Source organism: Lethenteron reissneri, chromosome 52 (genome assembly GCF_015708825.2).
Source record: "Lethenteron reissneri isolate LAM-NWPU_2019-01 chromosome 52, ASM1570882v1, whole genome shotgun sequence".
NCBI lineage: Eukaryota > Metazoa > Chordata > Hyperoartia > Petromyzontiformes > Petromyzontidae > Lethenteron > Lethenteron reissneri.
In genome coordinates, this window is record NC_083830.1 from 10721312 (window position 1) to 10741028 (window position 19717).

At 56.4% G+C, this 19717-nt stretch overlaps 1 protein-coding gene across 1 annotated transcript in view; it reads left to right on the top strand.

Annotated features, from left to right (window-relative positions):
* Positions 1-252: 252 nt before the first annotated feature.
* The window catches only part of LOC133355972 (chromodomain-helicase-DNA-binding protein 7-like), a 109197-nt gene continuing 89732 nt past the window's right edge, over positions 253-19717 (top strand). Inside the window, exons 1-3 of the mRNA XM_061573441.1 lie at positions 253-351; positions 3508-5034; positions 6415-7671. Of these exons, the coding sequence (XP_061429425.1) occupies positions 3865-5034; positions 6415-7671 (2427 nt within the window). The 5' untranslated portion in view covers positions 253-351; positions 3508-3864. The remainder of the gene's footprint in view (positions 352-3507; positions 5035-6414; positions 7672-19717) is intronic.

Here is a 19717-nt window from a genome sequence, read left to right on the forward strand (position 1 = left end):
TCGGCGGACCCAAATTAAAATACCCTAGAGCGCACGCGCACCCTCGCTCTCACCTCGTCCAATCATCTCACGTTTCGCCTTACCACGTGATCGGAGGAAGTGTCGGCCGCGGCGCCTGTTCGCTCTGGGAAATCTAATTAGATTCGAGCCCCTCCCACAACGGCTCACGTGACCACGCCCCCCACCCGACTCCTCCCCCCCCACAGCCCCTCCCCCTCCCCACAGCCCCCCCCCGCCCCTCACTCCCCGCGGCCCCTCCCCCCGGCTCCAGAGCCCGCGTCCAACTTCCCGACGGCGCGGCGCCTGGGAGCTCTGTCCGTCGGCCCTCTCGCCCTCCCGGGGCCCTCATGGGTAAGCGAGCCGGCTCGGCGGGGGGTACGAAGGTCCCTTCGCCTGCGGGGACAGTGAGGGGGGCCCTGGCTCCCCGGCCCCCCTCGGACGGGACCGCTGCCGTGCCTCTATCCCACCCCGACCCGGACTCTTGTAGCCCCATCTCATCCCGCGTCTGTTCTCCGTGCGGTGTCCCATCGTCTCCCACCATTGCCGCCTCCTGCCCATGCCGAGCCATCTCTCTCTCTCTCTCGACTTGCTCTCTGCTCTGTCTCTCTCCGTGTCCTCCTCCTCCTCTTCTTCTACCCCTCCTCGTCCTCCTCGTCACCATCTCCTCGTCCTCCTCGCCCGGGGTGTCCCAAATGGCGCTCGCCTCGACCGCCGCTCTTTTGTTGCCGTCCGCGTCGCTCCGCTCGCTCCGCCTCGCGACCATCTCGCCGGGCCCCGGGCGGCCGCCTCTCCGTGCTGCCGAGCGGCTCGCCTCTCCAATGGAGGGGTGTGTGGGGGGTCCTCTAGCCCCTCGTCTCCCCTGCGAGGGGGTGGAGAGCGCGACGAGAGAGAGAGGCGAGGGGGAGTCGCGCTCTGACAGACGCACGTGTTCGGGCCGCCACTCCACTCCTCCACCCCCCCCTCCTCCTCTCTCCCCACAACTCTCTAAGCCCCCCACCCCTGGTTTGTTCGTGCCCATGGGGGTAGAGTGCGCATTGAGGGGATGTGGATCAAGGGGGGTACGGAGTTACAAGTGGGGTCGGCTTCCCGCGGACGGGACGACCCCGGCCTAACCCCGGCCGGGCCGGCATGGCCACCGCCGCCCCCTCCTCCATCCGAGGCTCGGCGTGGTGGCGCGGGGCCTACCGGCCTTTGTTCGCCCCCGAGGGGACACGAGGGGACCCCGGGGACTGGGATGAAGGGGGTAAGGGGGGGTTAGAGACGATACGAGGGGTCCTCTCGGACGGACAAAGACTGTAGGGGACAGACCCTCGAGGGCACGAGGTGGTGGGGGTGGCGGGGTGCTCGGGCGAGGGGGTCGAGGGGGTAGAGTGACGAACCTCTTGGGGGTGCTCCTGGGAGTCGGGAAAGGGGTGTGAGGGGGGCCCAGGGAGTGAGGGGACCCCAGGGAGTGAGGGGGCCCCAGGGAGTGGGTCAAATGGGGGTAAGCGAGTCGGCACGAGGCGGGGGGGGGGAGACGATAGGGGACGCGGTGAGCGGGTGCCGGTGGGCAGACCCCAGGGATAGGGTCAAGGGGGGTAAGGGGCGAGTCGGGGGGGGGGGGTCCCCTTTGGAGCGACACGGGGGAAGAGAGGGACCCCGGCGGGACCAGTGGATACCACGGAAGATCCGGAGTGGGGGGGGGGTCGTCAGCCTTTGTAGTCAAATAACAAGACGAACAACAAGACTCGAGGTGACATCGTAACGGCGACGGTTGTAGCGGTGGACGACGCACACGGACGCGTTGTTGTGAGCGCGGCGTTGAGTAGGAAGGAGAGTGGCGGTGGTGGTGGTGGTGTTTGTTGTTGTTGTTTGTTGTTGTTGCTGTCTCTGCGCGCCGCGCTGAGGGCACTAAAATGGCAGCTTTTGTTTGCGCCGCCGCCGCCTCCTGCTGCACCTCGCCGCGTCCCCCTCTCCGCGCTCTCCCCTCCGTCTCTTCTTCCCGCTAAACACGGGGGCCACGGCAAGCAGCAGCATTACCCCCCCCCCCCCCCGCTGGCTGATGATGATGATGATCACGATGCTGATGGACGCGGTGCTTGCTGATGATTGTGGTGATGGCGGTGGAGGGTTGATTGAGGCTGCTGCTGCGTTTCTCCGCTGTGTTTGAGCGAGTGTCTCTGTGCGTGTGGGTCGCATGTCACACACATTGAACGGATCCGAATGTTTATTTCTACCGGAGGAATCCGATGAGCTGTAAAGCTCTTGAACACGGATGACTTGTGATGTGTGATCGCGCTGATACGAGGCTGCTGTCGCTGCTGTGTTCGGTGACTTTGATGGCCTGTCTGCGTTTGAACTGATAATGGGGACCATGACGATGGTGGTGGTGATGTCCTTGCCGATGTTGGAGATGGTGGCGCTCATTGGCGATGGTGCTGCTGCTGGTGATGCATCTTTATGGCCACGGTAGTGACGATCGCGATGGGGGTCATGCTCACCGTTGTGTTCCGACCAAGTGTTGCCGGCGCCTGCACACCGACTGATAATGATGGTGATGGTAGTGATTGTGATGCCGCTGATGGTAATGATGCTGATAGTATAGTTGATGGTGATCGTGTGGAGGTCTCCACACTTAACTGGTGGTTGGTGGTGGTGGTGGTGGTGATGATACTGCCGATGCTGACAGTGGTGGTGGTGGCTGATGGGTGATAAGGCTGCTGCTGTGGCAGCTGCTGTTCCATCGCCTGTCCACATGAAAATGGAGAGTTGGTGACGACGGTGATGGAAGTGACGCCGGTTGGTTTGGACGAGTGGGGACTCGACCTCAAACTAATTTTGTTGTTTGAGAACGGCCGAGTCGTCAAATTCGGAGAATCCTAGCCGGCTCAGGCCGAGGGGGATTGTGACGAAGGGGCATGGGACGTGGTGGAACACGACGGGCCATACTTCTTGTGGTGGTTGTTTTGTAAGGCTTGGGGGGGGGGGTTGCAGATCCCACCTCACCACTTTCCTCACAAAGTAATGCCACCCCTCCATTTAAATACAATTGTGGGTGCCCCCCCTCGCAATTTTAACTTGCCCCCCCTAACCCGCCACTGACTGCCCCCCCCCGCCACCATCTCCCGCACTGGTCTGGCGGACCCCGTTTAAAATTTAATTAAAATGCTCTTTGTTTTACCCCTTCCCTTTCGATGGCCGCCGCCGCATCAAGGACACCGAAGTCTGTGAGGCACCCTTCTAGCTGTGCGTCTGTTTACGAAAGAAAATCTGTTGTGTGTAAACACGCCTTGCCTGTCCCCTATCGGAACCAGCCCGCCACTTAAATATTTCCATAATGTCCCCCCAAAGTGGTAAGTTATGGGCCACTTTTTATTATTCATAAACATTTTCCTCATCTTATGGCTTCCTGAGCGAAGGAAGAAGGGGGGGGGGGGCGGTGGTGTTGTTGACGAGGGAAGATGCACAACGACAAATTAGATGAAACCACGGTTGTTTATTTGTTCTTTCTCTTTCTTGTCTTTGCAGGAAATCGGTGAAATAGATGAGGGATTCCCCTTCCCCATCCCCTCCCCAAAAACATAATAATAAATAACCTCCTCATCCTCCTCCCCACACCACCACCACCTCCCCACCTGCCCCCCACACACCCCCCCGGTCACCTCTCGAGAAAGTTTGGCCAGCAATGATGGCTTAGCGGTGGCGAGCAGAGGGGGCCTGCGCGCTGGCGTTGATGCCGTTGACTCGCAGAGCCAGCAGGAAGGCCAGTCGAGACGCGGACGAAGGAAGGAAGAGGAGGAGAAGGGAGAGGAGGGAGCCGTCCCACCACCTGCGCGGACGTGGGGAGGAGGAGGAGGAAGAGGGACTGCGACGACGACGGGCATTATGGCCGACCCTATGATGGATCTCTTCGAAGATGGCAACATCTTCGACTCAGAGAGCCTGCCGGGGCTTGGCGCCGAGGCCTTCGCCGATGGTGGAGGTGCTGCCGCCGACCCCCTAGAGCAGCAGCTGCAGATGGAGCAAGGCTACGGTGGGATGCAGCAGCAGCAGTCTCAACAGCAGCAGCAGCAGCAGCCTCAGCACAAGCTACACCACTACGAGCAGTATGCGCAGTATCAGTCGCCCAGAAAGTACCCGCAGCAGGGGGAGCAGGGCAACGGGATCGCGGGGCCTCAGGGCCCGCAGTACCACCCCAACCCCCCCACCGGCCAGTACGGCCTGTGTCCACCCTACATGGATGCAGACCCTTTGTGGGGGGGGCAGGGCCCGGCCAGCGGGCCCCCTGCTCCTCCGCCAAACTCCAATGCGTACCACCAGGTTGGACATCCGCCGCCGACTATGCAGACGCAGCAGCTTAGCTACATGCAACCTCACCACGACTATGCCTTACACCAGCAGCAGCAGCAGGGCCCAATGCAGCCTCCCCAAGGTGGGCCTCATCCGCCTGTGGGGCCGGGGCCACCGCCGCCACCCCCCCAGCAGAGGATGAACCAGTACGGGCCGGACGGCCGCAACCCGTACATGGGCGGCGTGGCGGTGCCGCACTCGCATGGCATGATGCCGCCCCACCAGGCGTGTGGCCCACCGGCCTACATGCAGGCCCCGGGGGCGCCGCCACCGCAGCAGCAGCAGTATCCGGTCAGGGGTCAGACGAACAGCATGCCTCCGCCACCCCCTAACCATGGTGCGAGCAACTCAGGGCAGTTCCCTCACCCGTACCAGTACGCCACGCAGCCGCAGAGGCCTGCCAACCCGGGCGCAATGGGCCACGACGGGCCGCCGGCGGGCCACGGCTTCGTAGGGGGCCCCGGGAGCCCCCAGTTCCTGCGGCACGCCCAAGGGGCCATGAATGTACACCCTCTGAACCCAAACCAAATGAACCAAATGTCGGCTATGCAGAACACTGCGAATCCTCAGAGCCAGCCACAGTCGCAGCACACTCAGGGAAACTTCAGCGCGTCCCCCATGAAGGGAGGAGGCCTAAGCCAGCAGCCACTGGGACCCGGCCAGCAACCGAGCGGATTTCCCGTTATGCAGCAGCAGTCTCAACAGGTGAGCTCCTCCCGTGATTGAATGGATGAACGAATGGAATTAATTAATGAAATGCTTGCGAGCGTGGCTGGGAGAGAGAGAGAGCACACGGTGATGGTTTGTAACGTCCGGAAAGTGGGATCTGTGGGGCCGTGGATTGGTTCCGATGGCTGATCACTCCGCCCCATGTTGAGGACTCTCTCTACCAAACCGACTGTGGTGGATGAGACAACAGTGTTCAGCCACCACCACAGTGCAGGTCACAACAGCATGCTCGCCCACCCACTCGCTCGTAATTGTACACACTCGCCCACACTCATCCACGCTGCAGGGGTACAACCGCACACTCACCCACCCACTGGCACTTACACACTCACCCACTCATTCACACTGCAGGGGTACAACTGGACACCCCTCACCCCCTGGTAATCTTGCACACGCACCCACTCTCTCATCCGCACTGCAGGTCACAACTCTTCTTGCTTGTTCCCCTCACGCTGTCCTACTTTGGAATTCCCTCCCATTGTCTCTTTCCCGAATTTCCATTCGTAACCTTGCCCAATTCGAGAAACTGTTCACTCTTATCTGTGACCCCTGTGGGCGTGATATTTTAATGCTGGCCGCCGTAACGGTGTGTTGGATAAAAAAAAACTGAAGGCAGCTTGTATGGCACTGCACTGCTCAGGTGTCGATGAGTTTTTTTTTAGCAAACGTAGGCAAACAATTTAAATCCACGGCACTGGCGTTACACTCACAAGTATTGTGCCGCACCAACGTCACAGTTTTGTTAAAATATCCTGTATGGATCTCACTTTTAAACGTCTTGGTGCTGAATAACTTTATACCGTTGAGGTCCGTTTTTATATCAAGTTGGTTAAACTTAGGTTTTCAAACTTTTGCTAGAAATCTTACTTTAAAAAAATGCACGTGCTAAAAATCATCTAGATTTATTTATAATTGTTTATATTCGAAACTGGGCCCGTTCTTTTCATGGGGTTTTTTTCCCCCGCTTAATTCAGATTTGTGCAGCGTCTGAATGCAACTCTCCCGTTTCACACTGCCGCGGTCATAGATGGGTTCTAAAAACGTCTTCCCGGTGTTGCTAAAGTTCTACAGGTCTGGTCGTACTTACCTATCGGGATTGTAAGAGTCACTCCCCCCCCCCCCAACTTGATTACTTGATTATACAATTTCTTGGTAGGGAGGTGTGGGGGGGGCAGTTGCGTCTTATAATCCACCAGAGATTCCGGTGCCCGTGGGAGTTAATCAGCGGAGGTTTTGACTTCGCATGTGGATGCAGTGACCGGCGGAGAGATAGATCACTGGGGGGGGAGGGGTGGGGTTGGAGGGGGGGGGTCGTTACCGGTGTCCCCAACCTTTGGCGGTGCTCGTGTGTGCCAGGTGACAATGGTGGGCACCGCTGGGCCTCAGCCTGCCTCCAGCGGCGGTGGCATGGTGGCGCTGTCGGGCCAGCGATTTGTGCTAGCGCCGGCCCACTCGGGCCCACCTCATCAGGGCCCACCTCACCAGGGCCCACCTCATCCTGGGCCACCCCATCAGGGACCTCCTCACCAGGGTCCCCACCCGGGACCTCACCAGGGTCCCCACCCAGGACCTCCTAACCATGGCCCCCACCCGGGCCCTCCTCACCAAGGCCCCCACCCGGGCCCTCCTCACCAAGGCCCCCACCCGGGTCCTCCTCACCAAGGTCCCCACCCGGGCCCTCCTCACCAAGGCCCCCACCCGGGCCCTCCTCACCAAGGCCCCCATCCGGGTCCTCCTCACCAAGGTCCCCACCCGGGCCCTCCTCACCAGGGTCCGCCTCACCAGGGACCCCCCCATCATGGGCCTCCTCACCCAGGTCCACCTCACCCAGGACCTCCTCACCCAGGACCTCCTCACCCAGGACCACCTCACCCAGGACCACCTCACCAGAGTCCTCACCAGGGATCCCCTCACCAAGGGCCACCTCATTCGGGCATGACTCACCAAGGCCCACCTCACCCAGGATCTCCACATCCAGGACCTCATCCAGGTCCTCATCAGAGTCCTCACCATGGACCCACTCACCTTGGTCCTCCTCACCAGGGTTCCCCTCACCCGGGACCGCCTCATCATGGCCCACCTCATCAGGGTCCTCACCTGGGACCTCCACATCATGGCCCACCTCACCAGGGGCCTCTACACCCTGGGCCACCTCACCCCGGCCCCCCTCACCAGGGACCCCTCCACCAGATGTCACCTCATCAGATGTCACCTCACCAGATGTCTCCACACCAGATGTCACCTCACCCTGGCCTACCACACCCGGGGCCACCTCACCCGGGCCCACCTCACCCGGGCCCCCACCACCAGGGTCCCCACCACCAGGTGCCACCTCACCAGATGCCACCTCACCCAGGCATGTCTCACCAGGGCCCTCTGCATCAGGATCCCTACCACACAGGCCCACCCCACCAGGGACCCCCTCACATGGGGCCCCTCCACCCGCACATGGGCCCCCACCACCAGGGGCCCCCCATGCAGGGCCTACCCCACCCGGGCTTGGGGGCAGCGCCGTCTTCGGCGGGGCCCGTCAACCAGCAGCAGCAGCCGCCCCCCATGCAGATCAAGCTCCAGATAAAGCTGCAGCCTAAACAAGGCCCTCCAAGCACGCAGGTGGGTTATCCGCGCATCGCGAGCGCCGGCGGTGACGGCGATGGAAATCTGCGCGGTCGTCTCTTCTTACGTAAATCTTCCCGGCACTATTTTTTGTTGTTGTAGAAGTGAATATCAAGAGGGGAAAAATAAGCAAGTAACGGCAAAAATAGGTATTTGTTTTAACCGTTTGCGTGGGGGGGGGGGGGGTTAGCGCGGTTGTGCCGCGCGGCTCTGAAGGTTTTTGTTTTCCGGGCGGTTTTTGTTTTCTACCGCGTGGCGCGCCGACGTTTCGACCCTCGTACGCACAGTTGGTGAAAAAACCTGCCCTGCCCCCCCCCACCCCCCAAAGTGTCGGTGTGCATTCCTCGTGAGCGGAATTCAGTCTTTTTTCGCTGGACGTTCTGGAATTGGGAGCTCCTTCAGGAACCGAACGGCATGCGGCGGAATGAGCTGCAAGGTTTCTTTGTAATTTATATGAATTTATCCACCCCCCTCCCCCCCTGGTCTTTGCACCTGATTGGCTCACAAGTGACGACATCGCATTTATCCCTCTAAGACCGAAACAGGAGGATTTCTCCAAAATTAATGGCTGCCGCGTGATGATGCCTGTTGTAATTACCGGCGAAACATTGTACTCAAATCGTAAATGTTGTGGGTTCACTCTCCATACACCGGTGTGCTGTACTGGTAATGAATTGGCATGTTTTGTTTACAAGACAAACCTTACTAATTGGCTGTTTCGGGTGGTGGTGGGTTTTACGACACATTTATATTCACGCCATCTCACCCAAAATAAAGCTCTTATAGTTTGAGGATTGAATTTCTTCAGCTGCTTGAACATTTCTCAAACGTTTTCGGTTTTTAACCAAAAAAAAAAGAAATGTTTTTTCTTTTCCCCCATCGGTTGGTTTGTGAAATCTAACGCCGCGTTTATTTCGTTGAAGAGATTCTGCAGATTTCTTCCTGGGAGTGCTTATCACGCTGCTGCTGCTGCTGCTGCCTTGGCAGAGAGATTTTCTTTCACGATCAGCGGACAGCGATAGAAGGTTGGGGTGGGTGGTGTGGGTGAGGGGGGAGGTTTGTCAGCATTTGGTTTCACGGCGGGTATGCAGCACAGCTGGCTGAGAGCGCAGCAGCGGCGTGTTTTTGTTGTGCTTAAACCACCTCACCCCCCCCCCCCCCCCGTTTTTAGGTCACTTGTTGTTGTCGTTTGTTTTCGCCAAAACTTCGGACGTTCCGTTCCGCCAGAGAGAGACGGAGAGACCTACGGCACAACGTCGCGTATCCGGCCCGGCCAATTATCCGCCGCCGCCCGCGCCCTCAGTGCGTGTGCCGCCACTCGTCCTTCTGTCGGGATGTTCGCAAATGTGACCTCGTCACGTGCGCTGCCGTGTTGCTGATCTCGTGTGCATTGGCTGCTAATGCACAACGAAGGATTTCCCGTTACCCCCCCTACCCCGTCCGGCGTCCGACGTGGCGCACGCTTTATTTGTGTCCGGTAACCTGTTTGTTGTGCATGGCGGCATAAACCGTCGCATTACATGGATGTTCACGTGCACGCAGACCTTTCCAGCATATCCGCCTATAACCCGTCCAACCTTGGGTGACCAGTGGTGTGGGGGGGGGAGATGTAACGATGCGTCGAGCAATCGACAGACGTAGCACGCCAGGGCGTGCGTGCGGATGAACGTTTTTTTTTATTTGAGTCGGATTTCACGTCCCCGTCACATGCGTATGTGTTACGTTCAGGCCGACGGAGGGAGCAAGGACTGTACAAACGGGGCTTCGGAGACTAAATGCTAACCAATCGAGTCTTGACTTGGGTTCGCGTGGTCGTGCCGTACGACCCTCAAATGGGGTCGTTAACCGCAGTTCGTTGCGGGTACCATGTCCGACTTTTCGCCTCCCATGCCCTCTCCCCGGTAGCTTCTTGCAGTGCTCAGGGGGGGGGGGGGGGGGTGTGGGGGTCGATGGGGGGGGGAATGTCTTCAGAAATTTAAAGAAGCTCCCGAGCACGTGGAGTGCAACGTTAGACGTGGTGGGTTCAAAATTGCGCCAAACAACGACATGCGCTCCAACGTGAGCTGTGTGCGTCGTATAAGGACCCCTCAAATAGTTCTCTGTTTGCCTGGGAAGGCTTCACTGAGTCTCAAGGCTCTTTCAGGATGGGTTCTGCAGTGGCGTGTTGCGACAGTTCCGTAACGAGTGTGTGCTTGCGTGCTGGGTGTGTGCATGACTGTCCGGTGACCTCCTGTCAGCAGCGAGCCTTCGACACTTCATCTGGCCTCAAAGTGCACCTGGCCTGGCGCAGGCGCCGTGGTGAAGTCACCGTCGCTTGGTGGCGAATGGCAGCTGTTGCTATTGGCGTTGTGTGTGACTTGTGAATGGGTGCGCGAGGAACTTTGGTTCTCGCGATAGGTGGTGACCTGAACCATCGCGTGGTGCGGCGGAGGCCGGGAGATCACAATTGGCCGCTCTCTAAAAGAAGTTTAAATTTTTTATGATGTGAAACCCAGACAGCGACGTCACTCTGGCCTGGTTTGTTACATTTTAGGATTTGACCGTGCGTGCCCAGGTCGGTTGTAAACAAAAAAGTTATGTTTAAAAATACTTTTTTTAAAACACACTTTAATGAAATGTACCGTACGAGTAATGGCAGAACTCCACGACTCCAGGAAGTGGCCCCGAAGCTTGCCATAACGTAACGAGCTGTGGTGATTTACAGCCAACGTCAGTTGAGCGTGGACAATTAGACCCAAGCCGAAACATAACATATAAAAAGATGGTTTAAAAAGATTTGTTTTATTTTTAATGATAGAATATGTGTTGTCATCAGTATGACATAAGTATACCAAGTTTGCAGTGTACCACATTGGGAAGTGGGTTAAAATTGGGTTACAAGATTTGAGGATATGACAACAACAGACGGTTAAATAAAAGTGTGTAAAAAAAGGGATGGTAATGTGGACGTCCTCCGCTGAGATGATTAAATCAATCCCCTGTGCAGGTGCTTAGATCTGTTGTTGCATAGCTAGATCCGAGAGCCTTGGGAGGAAGCATTCATGCAGCAGTGGATTGACCACGGCCGACGATTATAACAAAAAAATGTGGATTAGACAAACACGGTTATATAAACAGATGCTGGTCACTGAGTGCTGTGAATTCTAGCGATGTTCTAGAAGGGAGAGCTGACATTTGCCAAAATTACAGCTGCTTAATTGGTTTTACTCATGGGGCAGGGTCAGCTTTAAGTTCTACACTGCTGAAGTCGAGTAACTAAACGCTTAAACGTAGCAACCCCCATCATCACCAGTGAACCAAGTAATTCGCCTCCCTTGCAGTGTGACGCTGAAGCCAGTGGAAGGCAAGGCTACGCTCACATCCGGTTACCAGTAAACAAAAGCAGCATGGGTGGGGGAAGGAGATTTTTGTTACCTGACCTCACAACATTTAAGTTGGCTGCCCGCTTGACCCCCTCCGGCACGGGGAGCGAAACGTCGGGTACGGTGCTGGGCAACACGCGGTACAACCTGGAAACCCATCGGCGAGGGGGGAGGGAAATGTTATAAAAAAGAAATTCATTTGGCAGTCGGTGACACGCACACGCGCGGAGTGGTCTCGGCGTGTCCCCCGTTAGCTCCGTGTGCCTCGGGCGTGGAGGGCGGGAAGGCGGAACGGATAGCAATCGTTTCCTCGGGCATTCCAGAATCAGAATGGTTTTTTTCTTTATCCTGGAGAAATCCCGATGAGCTATGAAGCTCTTTTTCTACAGATGCCCAGGGGGGGTCACCCTGTGTTGACACGGTCACTCTCTGGAAATGGCCTCCTCCTGGCACACGCTCGCAGAGCCTCTTTGTGACGGGCTAAGGGCACTTGCGCGTGCGTGCAAGTGGGTTTTTATTTTTTATTCCAGCTGTGGATGCGCGCGTTACGCATTTAGCACCCAAAGTCAATTAAAATAAAAAAAAATAGTGAAACGGTTCGCATTTCATTACGGGATTCTCACATTAAGGTCCTAATTAATTTACAAGCGGGCGCATGCAGGAGTGCTGCTGATTTAAAGGGTTTTCGCTCCCGTTATTTGCATTTAAATTGTGGAAGGGGGGCTCGCGGGAGGGCGGGCGTTGGGGGTTTAGCGGGAAAGTGAGTGTGAGAGGAAGGGGGGGGGGTGCGTGGTACGGTGTGCTCTCGTTATTCGGGAGGAATGCTTGAATTACTTACTTAATACGTAAATAAGCAATTAAATATATGGGGAATTATCGTAACGCAGAATTGGTTGTAAGAAATATAAAGTAAATAAAAATACATATTACATGATGAAATAATAGTTTTTAAATGAATTTACCTTCATCTCTCATCACTTTATCCCTGATCACTTTATTTCTCATCACTTTATCCCTGATCACTTTATCTCTCATCACTTTATCTCTCATCGCTTTATCTCTCGTCGCTTTATCTCTCATCACTTTATCTCTCATCACTTTATCTCTCATCACTTTATCTCTCGTCGCTTTATCTCATCGCTTCATCCCTCATCATTTTATCTCTCATCGCTTTATCTCTCGTCACTTTATCCCTGATCACTTTATTCTCATCACTTTATCTCTCATCACTTTATCTCTCATCACTTTATCTCTCATCACTTTATCTCTCATCGCTTTATCTCTCATCGCTTCATCCCTCATCATTTTATCTCTCGTCGCTTTATCTCTCGTCGCTTTACGATACAGCAGTCATGTAAAGTTCCATATGGGATTTGTGGATAACTGAAATCGCAGGTAGCCAAGTTCGTGAATGAATAGGGGAATTCTGTGGTCGTTTTGACAACTCTGGAGCTGGTTTTAAAGCTTCGGGTAATGACGGCAAACGCTTCGCGATTTTCAGAAAGCAGTAAACCGTTATTTGCATTTAAATTGCGGGAGAGTGCGCAGGTCAAACGGATTGAGGAGACTGAATGTGGAGCACCGTTTTGTTTTTGTCTTGGGGTGGGTGGCTGGGGGAGGGTGGGGAGTCGGGGGGGGGGGGGGGGGCACGTGGGAAAGCGCGTCGGCGAGCGGCAAAATTTTTGCCAAATGCCGCCGCGTGTCGTTTGGCGTGACGTCCCGACGGCGGTTCGCTCCGCGTGCCGCCCCCCCCCCCGCCCACCCCGGAGCTTTGCCCAGGAATTTGCTTTCCAGAAAATCTCCCCCCAGCGCACGGAGCAAAACGTTTGACTTCGCAGCCGAGCAAACGGAGGGGGGGGGGGGGGACACAGCAGGTTGCACCCGAACACGCGATCAGCACGGTGCGAAAGAAGTTCTACATGCATGCCTACACTGGAGCTATGGCCTTTTAAATCGGTTAGATGGAAAACTAATTTCTTAAGAACTGAATTTTGTGTTTAATTTGTTGTCCTTCCCTTGCACCTCCGATTAGCACGGTTGGCCAAGTACGGCGTGAAAGAAGTTCAGCATACATACATATGTACGGCACAAACGCAAAACGTGTACGCCGGTGCTTCTGATTGCCCGATAAACATTGTTGGTCTCCGTTGGCGGGAACGGGGAACGTTGACTTCGCGTTGCTTGGTGTTGGGTGAATTCTAACGTGGGGTCTCGTCGCTTTAACAGCGCGGTGCACGGTAACACCTCGGCACAGTCGTGCCACACACTTGGAGTGACGGTCGATAGGTCCCCGTGTTGGCGGACAGTGTCTGTTCAGTGCCGCCTCTTCGCCGTTCTGAATTTCAGTCGGCGTGTCTCCGTAATTGGCAACGGTCTCGTTCAGGGCCCGTGCACGCGCATGTGTGCGTTTCGCAACATCCTGTGGGAAATTTTACATCGGATACTGGGGCGACCAAACAACGGGGGAACGCGTCTGACAGTGCAATCTCCAAATATACAACAGGCGACGGGGGTGGGGATCGAACCCACGACCACCTGCATAGCAGGCGAGGTAGTTAACATCTCCGAGCCACCGCGGCGCATCCAGCAAATGAAGATTCCCGCAGTAGCATCTTCTCACGTGTCGGCAGGCGCTCGCTCAGCTCCCAAGTCTTTTTCCTCCGTCAATCCTCCCCCTGCGGCCCACTCCTCCCCCCGCTCGACTCTGCTCTTCAGAGCGTGCTAATTGGCATTCTGTCTGTCATTTGCACATCAAAAGGCTACGTCGCCCGTGTGTCCTCCCTGAGTATTCGTTGTGCGGGGACGGGGGGGGGGGGCTCCCTTTGTCTCCCCCCCCCCCCGCCAGCCTCCCACAAACTTCCAGTAAAAAAACTCGATGCCAGCCGTGGGTCTTGATGGGAAGAGGAGAGAAAGTGGGAGAGGATGGAGGCAGGGGGAGGAGGGGGCGCTGCTTCCTCTGTCCCCAAAACAAAAGGGAGCCATAGTGTGCTCTAAGTAAAGGCAAAGGTGCAGCCCTGAAATTGCTCGCTGGCTTGTGAAGGTCCCTCCGCTCCGGGGAGCCTCTGGGGAGGGTATTTGGTCTACTCTTCCGCACGCCGAGTAGACGGTATTGTTGAAGAGGTGGGAGGGCTCCCGCTTCACCCTCGCCGCGCACGACTAACCTGCCGACCGACGTAACCCCGCATCTGTGCGCCCACAGTTCGCACTGAGGCACGACGGGGGGGGGATGTGGCGGCGGGGGGGTGATGAAAGTAACTCGCAACCGTCGCTTCGTCGCGCTGTCAGATCAAATCGGTGACCCTCCGCGTCCCAAGTCCAGCGCGCGCCAGCCACGGCCATTGCACCCGCGGCCAGCCTCCCGTGCCGCACAAGCGGCTTGGCGTCAACCCGGCGCACGGATCTCGGCGTGTTCCTGAAAAGCCTCGTGTGTGGGGGGGGGGTTTCTTTCTCCTCCTCAGCTGTGTTTATTTTTTTTTTTCGGAGTCCGGGGGCTGCCCGAGGTGCGTGGGCGATGAAAGACTCCACGGTCGCCACTTGGCGTAGCCTTCACCGCGAGCGCCGCGACCGCGCGTGCCGGGCGCGTTTGGTTTTTTTTCTCTACCCGCCGCTCCGCGCTCGCTCGCTCCGTTGCGAGCTGGCGGACCGCGAGCTGTTGCGCTCTCGCGAGCCAAATCCGTCCTCGGAAGATAAACGGAGAGGAAAACTTAATGCTGGGGGGGGGGGGTGGGAGGGAGAAAAATGTAAAAACCCCAGGATTGATGTAACCGAGTTACTTGCAGTCAACAGCCATTTCATTTGGCCGTTTGGATCGTGATTGGAATTGGCGGGGAGGGAGGGAGGGGAACGCCGCGATGGCTCCCTGGGCGGCCGAGTGCGGGGCGAGCAGGGCGAGCGGGCTGTGGGTTTGGCGGGGCGCCAGTTGCGCGCGCCGCTCGTCTCGGGGTTTGTATCGGGGTGCGGCGGGCAGGCGGTAGCCACCTCCGTCAGCGCGGCGTGTGTGTTCAGCGAGCGGGCCGGCGTGGGTAACAGGCTGGCAGGGAGGTGAGAAGAGAGTGGCACCGCTGCGGGAAGATCCGTGTTTGTTCGGCTGGCGCTTGAGTTCACTCGCGTTGCTGCTGCTGCTCAATGCAGGTAATCGGTGAGTGTAGGTGTGAATGTGTCTTTGTGCTTATGTGCGCTGCGCTACGAACCCGGCGACCCGAGTTCGATTCCCGCTCACGGCCGATACAAGTGACTATTATCTGAACCAGTCCTGGGCCGCCCCTAGGCCGACTCGGCCTCAAATGAGTACCTGGTGTGCTGTGTAAACATCGCCACTAGGGAGACAAAGGCGGTCGGGCGTCGTGTTGGCCACCCACCCCCCTCGTGTGCCGTGCCGGCCTTCATAGGTGCTACACGCTCACAGCACAGGGATCTGTGTGCTGATGTGAGTGTCTGCTTATTGAGTGTAGGTGTGATTGTCTTTATGCTAGGGGAGTGTCTATTTGCTAGGTGGGTGTAGGAGTGTGTGTGCTAAGTGAGTACAGGTGTACGTGGAGGTAACTGCAGTGCAGTGTGTCGCAGGGAGCGGTTGTATAGTGATACAGGTAGGAACAACAGTTCCACACTGCCCACCAGGGATTATTTGTCTGTCGTGCATAGCCACGCCCTCGATTTGTATTTCATAGAGCGCTTCGGGCAGGCTCGGCACCACGTGACGTGCCGCCCCACGCAGCTTGCGCCGCGTGACACGGATCGCACGAATGTGCTGTCCAACCAAGTTCCTACCTGCCCACTCTGAAGGAACATGTTTATCACACTGCACTACCAACCTGATGACACAAGTTGGATTCCCGCTTACGACTTACCTCGATGGCGAGTGATATTTCAACGTATCCTCCACCTCCTGTAGGTAGGCGTATCCTTAACTTAGCCTTAAATGAGTACCTGGTGTAGCATGTAAACATCTAACGGCGAGACAAAGGTGACCGAGGCATGCATGCATCGCACAGTAAAATGCAAGTCGCAAGTGGCCGCCTTGGTCGACGAAGTGTTTCTTCGTTGTAACCTTTGTTATTGGTCTCACTTGTGAGATTAGCCTCGGCTGGTAAACTCAAACGATGCTCTGGGACTCGTTGGTGCTGCCCTGGCTGCCCCGACCGTCCCTGGGGCCTGTCATCACCATCGTCGTCGTCGTTGTTGGTTGTTGGCGCTGGGCCCCGGTTGACGCGTGCCGCGCTGTGCCGCGCTTTCCCTCCCCTCTCCTTCCGCCCGCGGTTCCTGCCCTTGCCGCCACCCCCTCCATGACCAAATGTCGACATTTGTTTTTGTTCGTGAAACCTCTTGAGATGCGATTGCATTTTGGCAGCGTGGACATGAGAACGGGTTGTTGTTTTGTTGTCGTGAGAAGCCTGGCCTGCTTTTAGGTTTTTGAACACGACACCCACGACTATGGGCGTGCGTCTCATTTTAAATGTAACGGTTGTGCTACGAAGGAGCGTCGCACAATGTAACGTTGACTTGGCGCTGCGCATGTGCCATAATAGCAATTGGTCGCACTCCGCGGCGGGATTACTCGACTCGCTGGCGCTTGGCGTCGTATGGTCGCGCACGAGCGCTCGTGTGCCGAGCGCATCTGCCAGCCATCTCGGTCGGTCAACCCACGGCACCCGGGTGGGTCTGTTCCGTGACCTCCTGCCAGCAGCCTTCGCCACTTGACACGACCTCCAAAAGCGCACCGAACATGGCACAAGCGCCGTGGTGACGTCACCGCCACTTTGTGGTGAACGGTTGTCTTGAGCGCGAGACTCGGAGCGATGTAGAACTTGTGCCCAATGAGTCGTGCTGCCCCTATCTGCGCCACGGCCATTCCGAGGTTCGCACGCTGAATTTGCAAATCGAGAGCTCCACCGGTTTGAGTTTTCAGTAAATCTCCCGTGCGCGGCAGTTTTGAGACGATGTTGCAAGTGTTCTTAAATTCCCATCCCCCTCACCGCATCTGTCCACCCGGCGGCGTGAATGTGTGCATCGTCGGTCGGTCAGTCGGCAGGCCGCGTGTGGTGGGGTAACGAGTGGATTATGCCAATCTCTTCCAAGGCTTCTGGCCATCATGGAAGAGTAGGCCACACTACCCACCGAGAGCTCCCTCCTGCCAGTAGGGGTTTGAGCAAGCAATTGCAGCGTTGTGCCTTTTACACATTGGCTCCACTATATTTGTGGCAAATTGAAACCTTCTAGACCATCGTTACAATTTACTTTAGCCAGTCGCTCGTCACTCAAAATGGGCTGTCCGTATTCACTGTGTGTGTGTATTTAATGAACGATAGTGCGTGCCCTGTGTGTAACGCAAGTGAGCACGGAGCTGCGGTAGTGCGTGCCCTGTGTGTAACGCACGTGAGCACGGAGCTGCGGTAGTGCCCTGTGTGTAACGCACGTGAGCACGGAGCTGTGGTAGTGCCCTGTGTGTAACGCAAGTGAGCACGGAGCTGCGGTAGTGCCCTGTGTAACGCAAGTGAGCACGGAGCTGCGGTAGTGCCCTGTGTGTAACGCAAGTGAGCACGGAGCTGCGGTAGTGCCCTGTATGTAACGCACGTGAGCACGGAGCTGCGGTAGTGCCCTGTATGTAACGCAAGTGAGCACGGAGCTGCGGTAGTGCCCTGTGTGTAACGCAAGTGAGCACGGAGCTGTGGTAGTGCCCTGTGTGTAACGCAAGTGAGCACGGAGCTGCGGTAGTGCCCTGTGTGTAACGCACGTGAGCACGGAGCTGCGGTAGTGCCCTGTGTGTAACGCAAGTGAGCACGGAGCTGCGGTAGTGCCCTGTGTGTAACGCAAGTGAGCACGGAGCTGCGGTAGTGCCCTGTGTGTAACGCAAGTGAGCACGGAGCTGCGGTAGTGCCCTGTGTGTAACGCACGTGAGCACGGAGCTGCGGTAGTGCCCTGTGTGTAACGCACGTGAGCACGGAGCTGCGGTAGTGCCCTGTGTGTAACGCAAGTGAGCACGGAGCTGCGGTAGTGCCCTGTGTGTAACGCACGTGAGCACGGAGCTGCGGTAGTGCCCTGTGTGTAACGCACGTGAGCACGGAGCTGCGGTAGTGCCCTGTGTGTAACGCAAGTGAGCACGGAGCTGCGGTAGTGCCCTGTGTGTAACGCAAGTGAGCACGGAGCTGCGGTAGTGCCCTGTGTGTAACGCAAGTGAGCACGGAGCTGCGGTAGTGCCCTGTGTGTAACGCAAGTGAGCACGGAGCTGCGGTAGTGCCCTGTGTGTAACGCAAGTGAGCACGGAGCTGCGGTAGTGCCCTGTGTGTAACGCAAGTGAGCACGGAGCTGCGGTAGTGCCCTGTGTGTAACGCAAGTGAGCACGGAGCTGCGGTAGTGCCCTGTGTGTAACGCAAGTGAGCACGGAGCTGCGGCACGGGGGAGCTGCGCAACCAGAGTTCTATTCCTGACCACGGCCAACATCGGTGGCGAACGATATCCGGACCTGTCCTTGGCGTACGCCCCCCCCCACTGCCCCTTGACCAACTCGCACTGACCCCCACGCGTGGTATTGAAGTGTGGGGCGCCACATCAGCGAGATGTTAACTACCTTGCCTGGTATACATGAGGTCATGGGTTCGATCCTGATGTCTGTATATTTGGAGTGTGCATGTTCTCTGTGGTTGCGTGGATTTGTCTCCGGCTCCTCTGGTTTTTCCCTCCACGTTTAGAATCGTGCATTTAGAGTATTTGGCCGTTTTACATTTCCACGTGAGAAGCCGCTTCGTCGAGCGTTCATATGTGGGCAGGTCTCTTCCGAAGAAGAGCCGTAGAACTCGGTGGGTCTTACCCGGTACAATAACAAAATATAGTTTCGGTTAGTCTTGGTCGGACAACCCCTACGTCCGGCAACGGCGTACGGGAAGAGGCCTTCTTCACCCAGCAGTGGATCTATATCTGCTGTCAATTATTTACTTAGCTTGAATGCTCGCGAGCGAATGGTGTCGGCGTTTTCGTTGGTCGCCCTGCGGTGTGAGCGCGTCATCTGGAGGAGGCGTCGCGATCTGGCACCGGTGACGTCCGTACGCGTTCGGCTGGCTTGCTCTACCCCGAAGTCCAACTTTCTGTGGCCACGTTTTATTTAAGCTCCGTTTAGCATTTCCTGCCTTTCGGGAATTCACTTCGTCGGTTCTTCGGATAACCCTGCCATCGCACAAATATGTTAGACGTGTTCATGAACATCTAAAGTGTATATTCGGGCCTTTATTTCTCCAATCTAGTTTTAGGAAACAACATCTCCCAACGGTCCCGTGAACTATCTTAACTAAATAACTACTAACCATTTTTATTTTACCAGATAAGGCCCACAAAGCTATATAGCATTTTCAGAAGTAACCTGGCCACAAACGATAGCTCAACGTAGTGGCTTATCACGTGGAAATTAATAGCAGCTAAATACTCTAAACACGACCACTGGGAGAATATGTAAATTCCAAATATACAGGCGTCAGGGTCGGGATGGGACCCACTACCTCCTTTGTATACCAGGAGGTCATGGGCTGCTTTTACATAGCCATCGAAAAAAGACGGTCACTGCATCGTGTGCTTTTTTGATGCGCTTATGCGGCCGTCTGGAACGCTCTTCCTTCAGATATTAGGAAGCCACTGAAGCTATGCACTTTTAAATAATCTAGATTGAAAACTAATTTCTTTAGAACTGCTTTTCT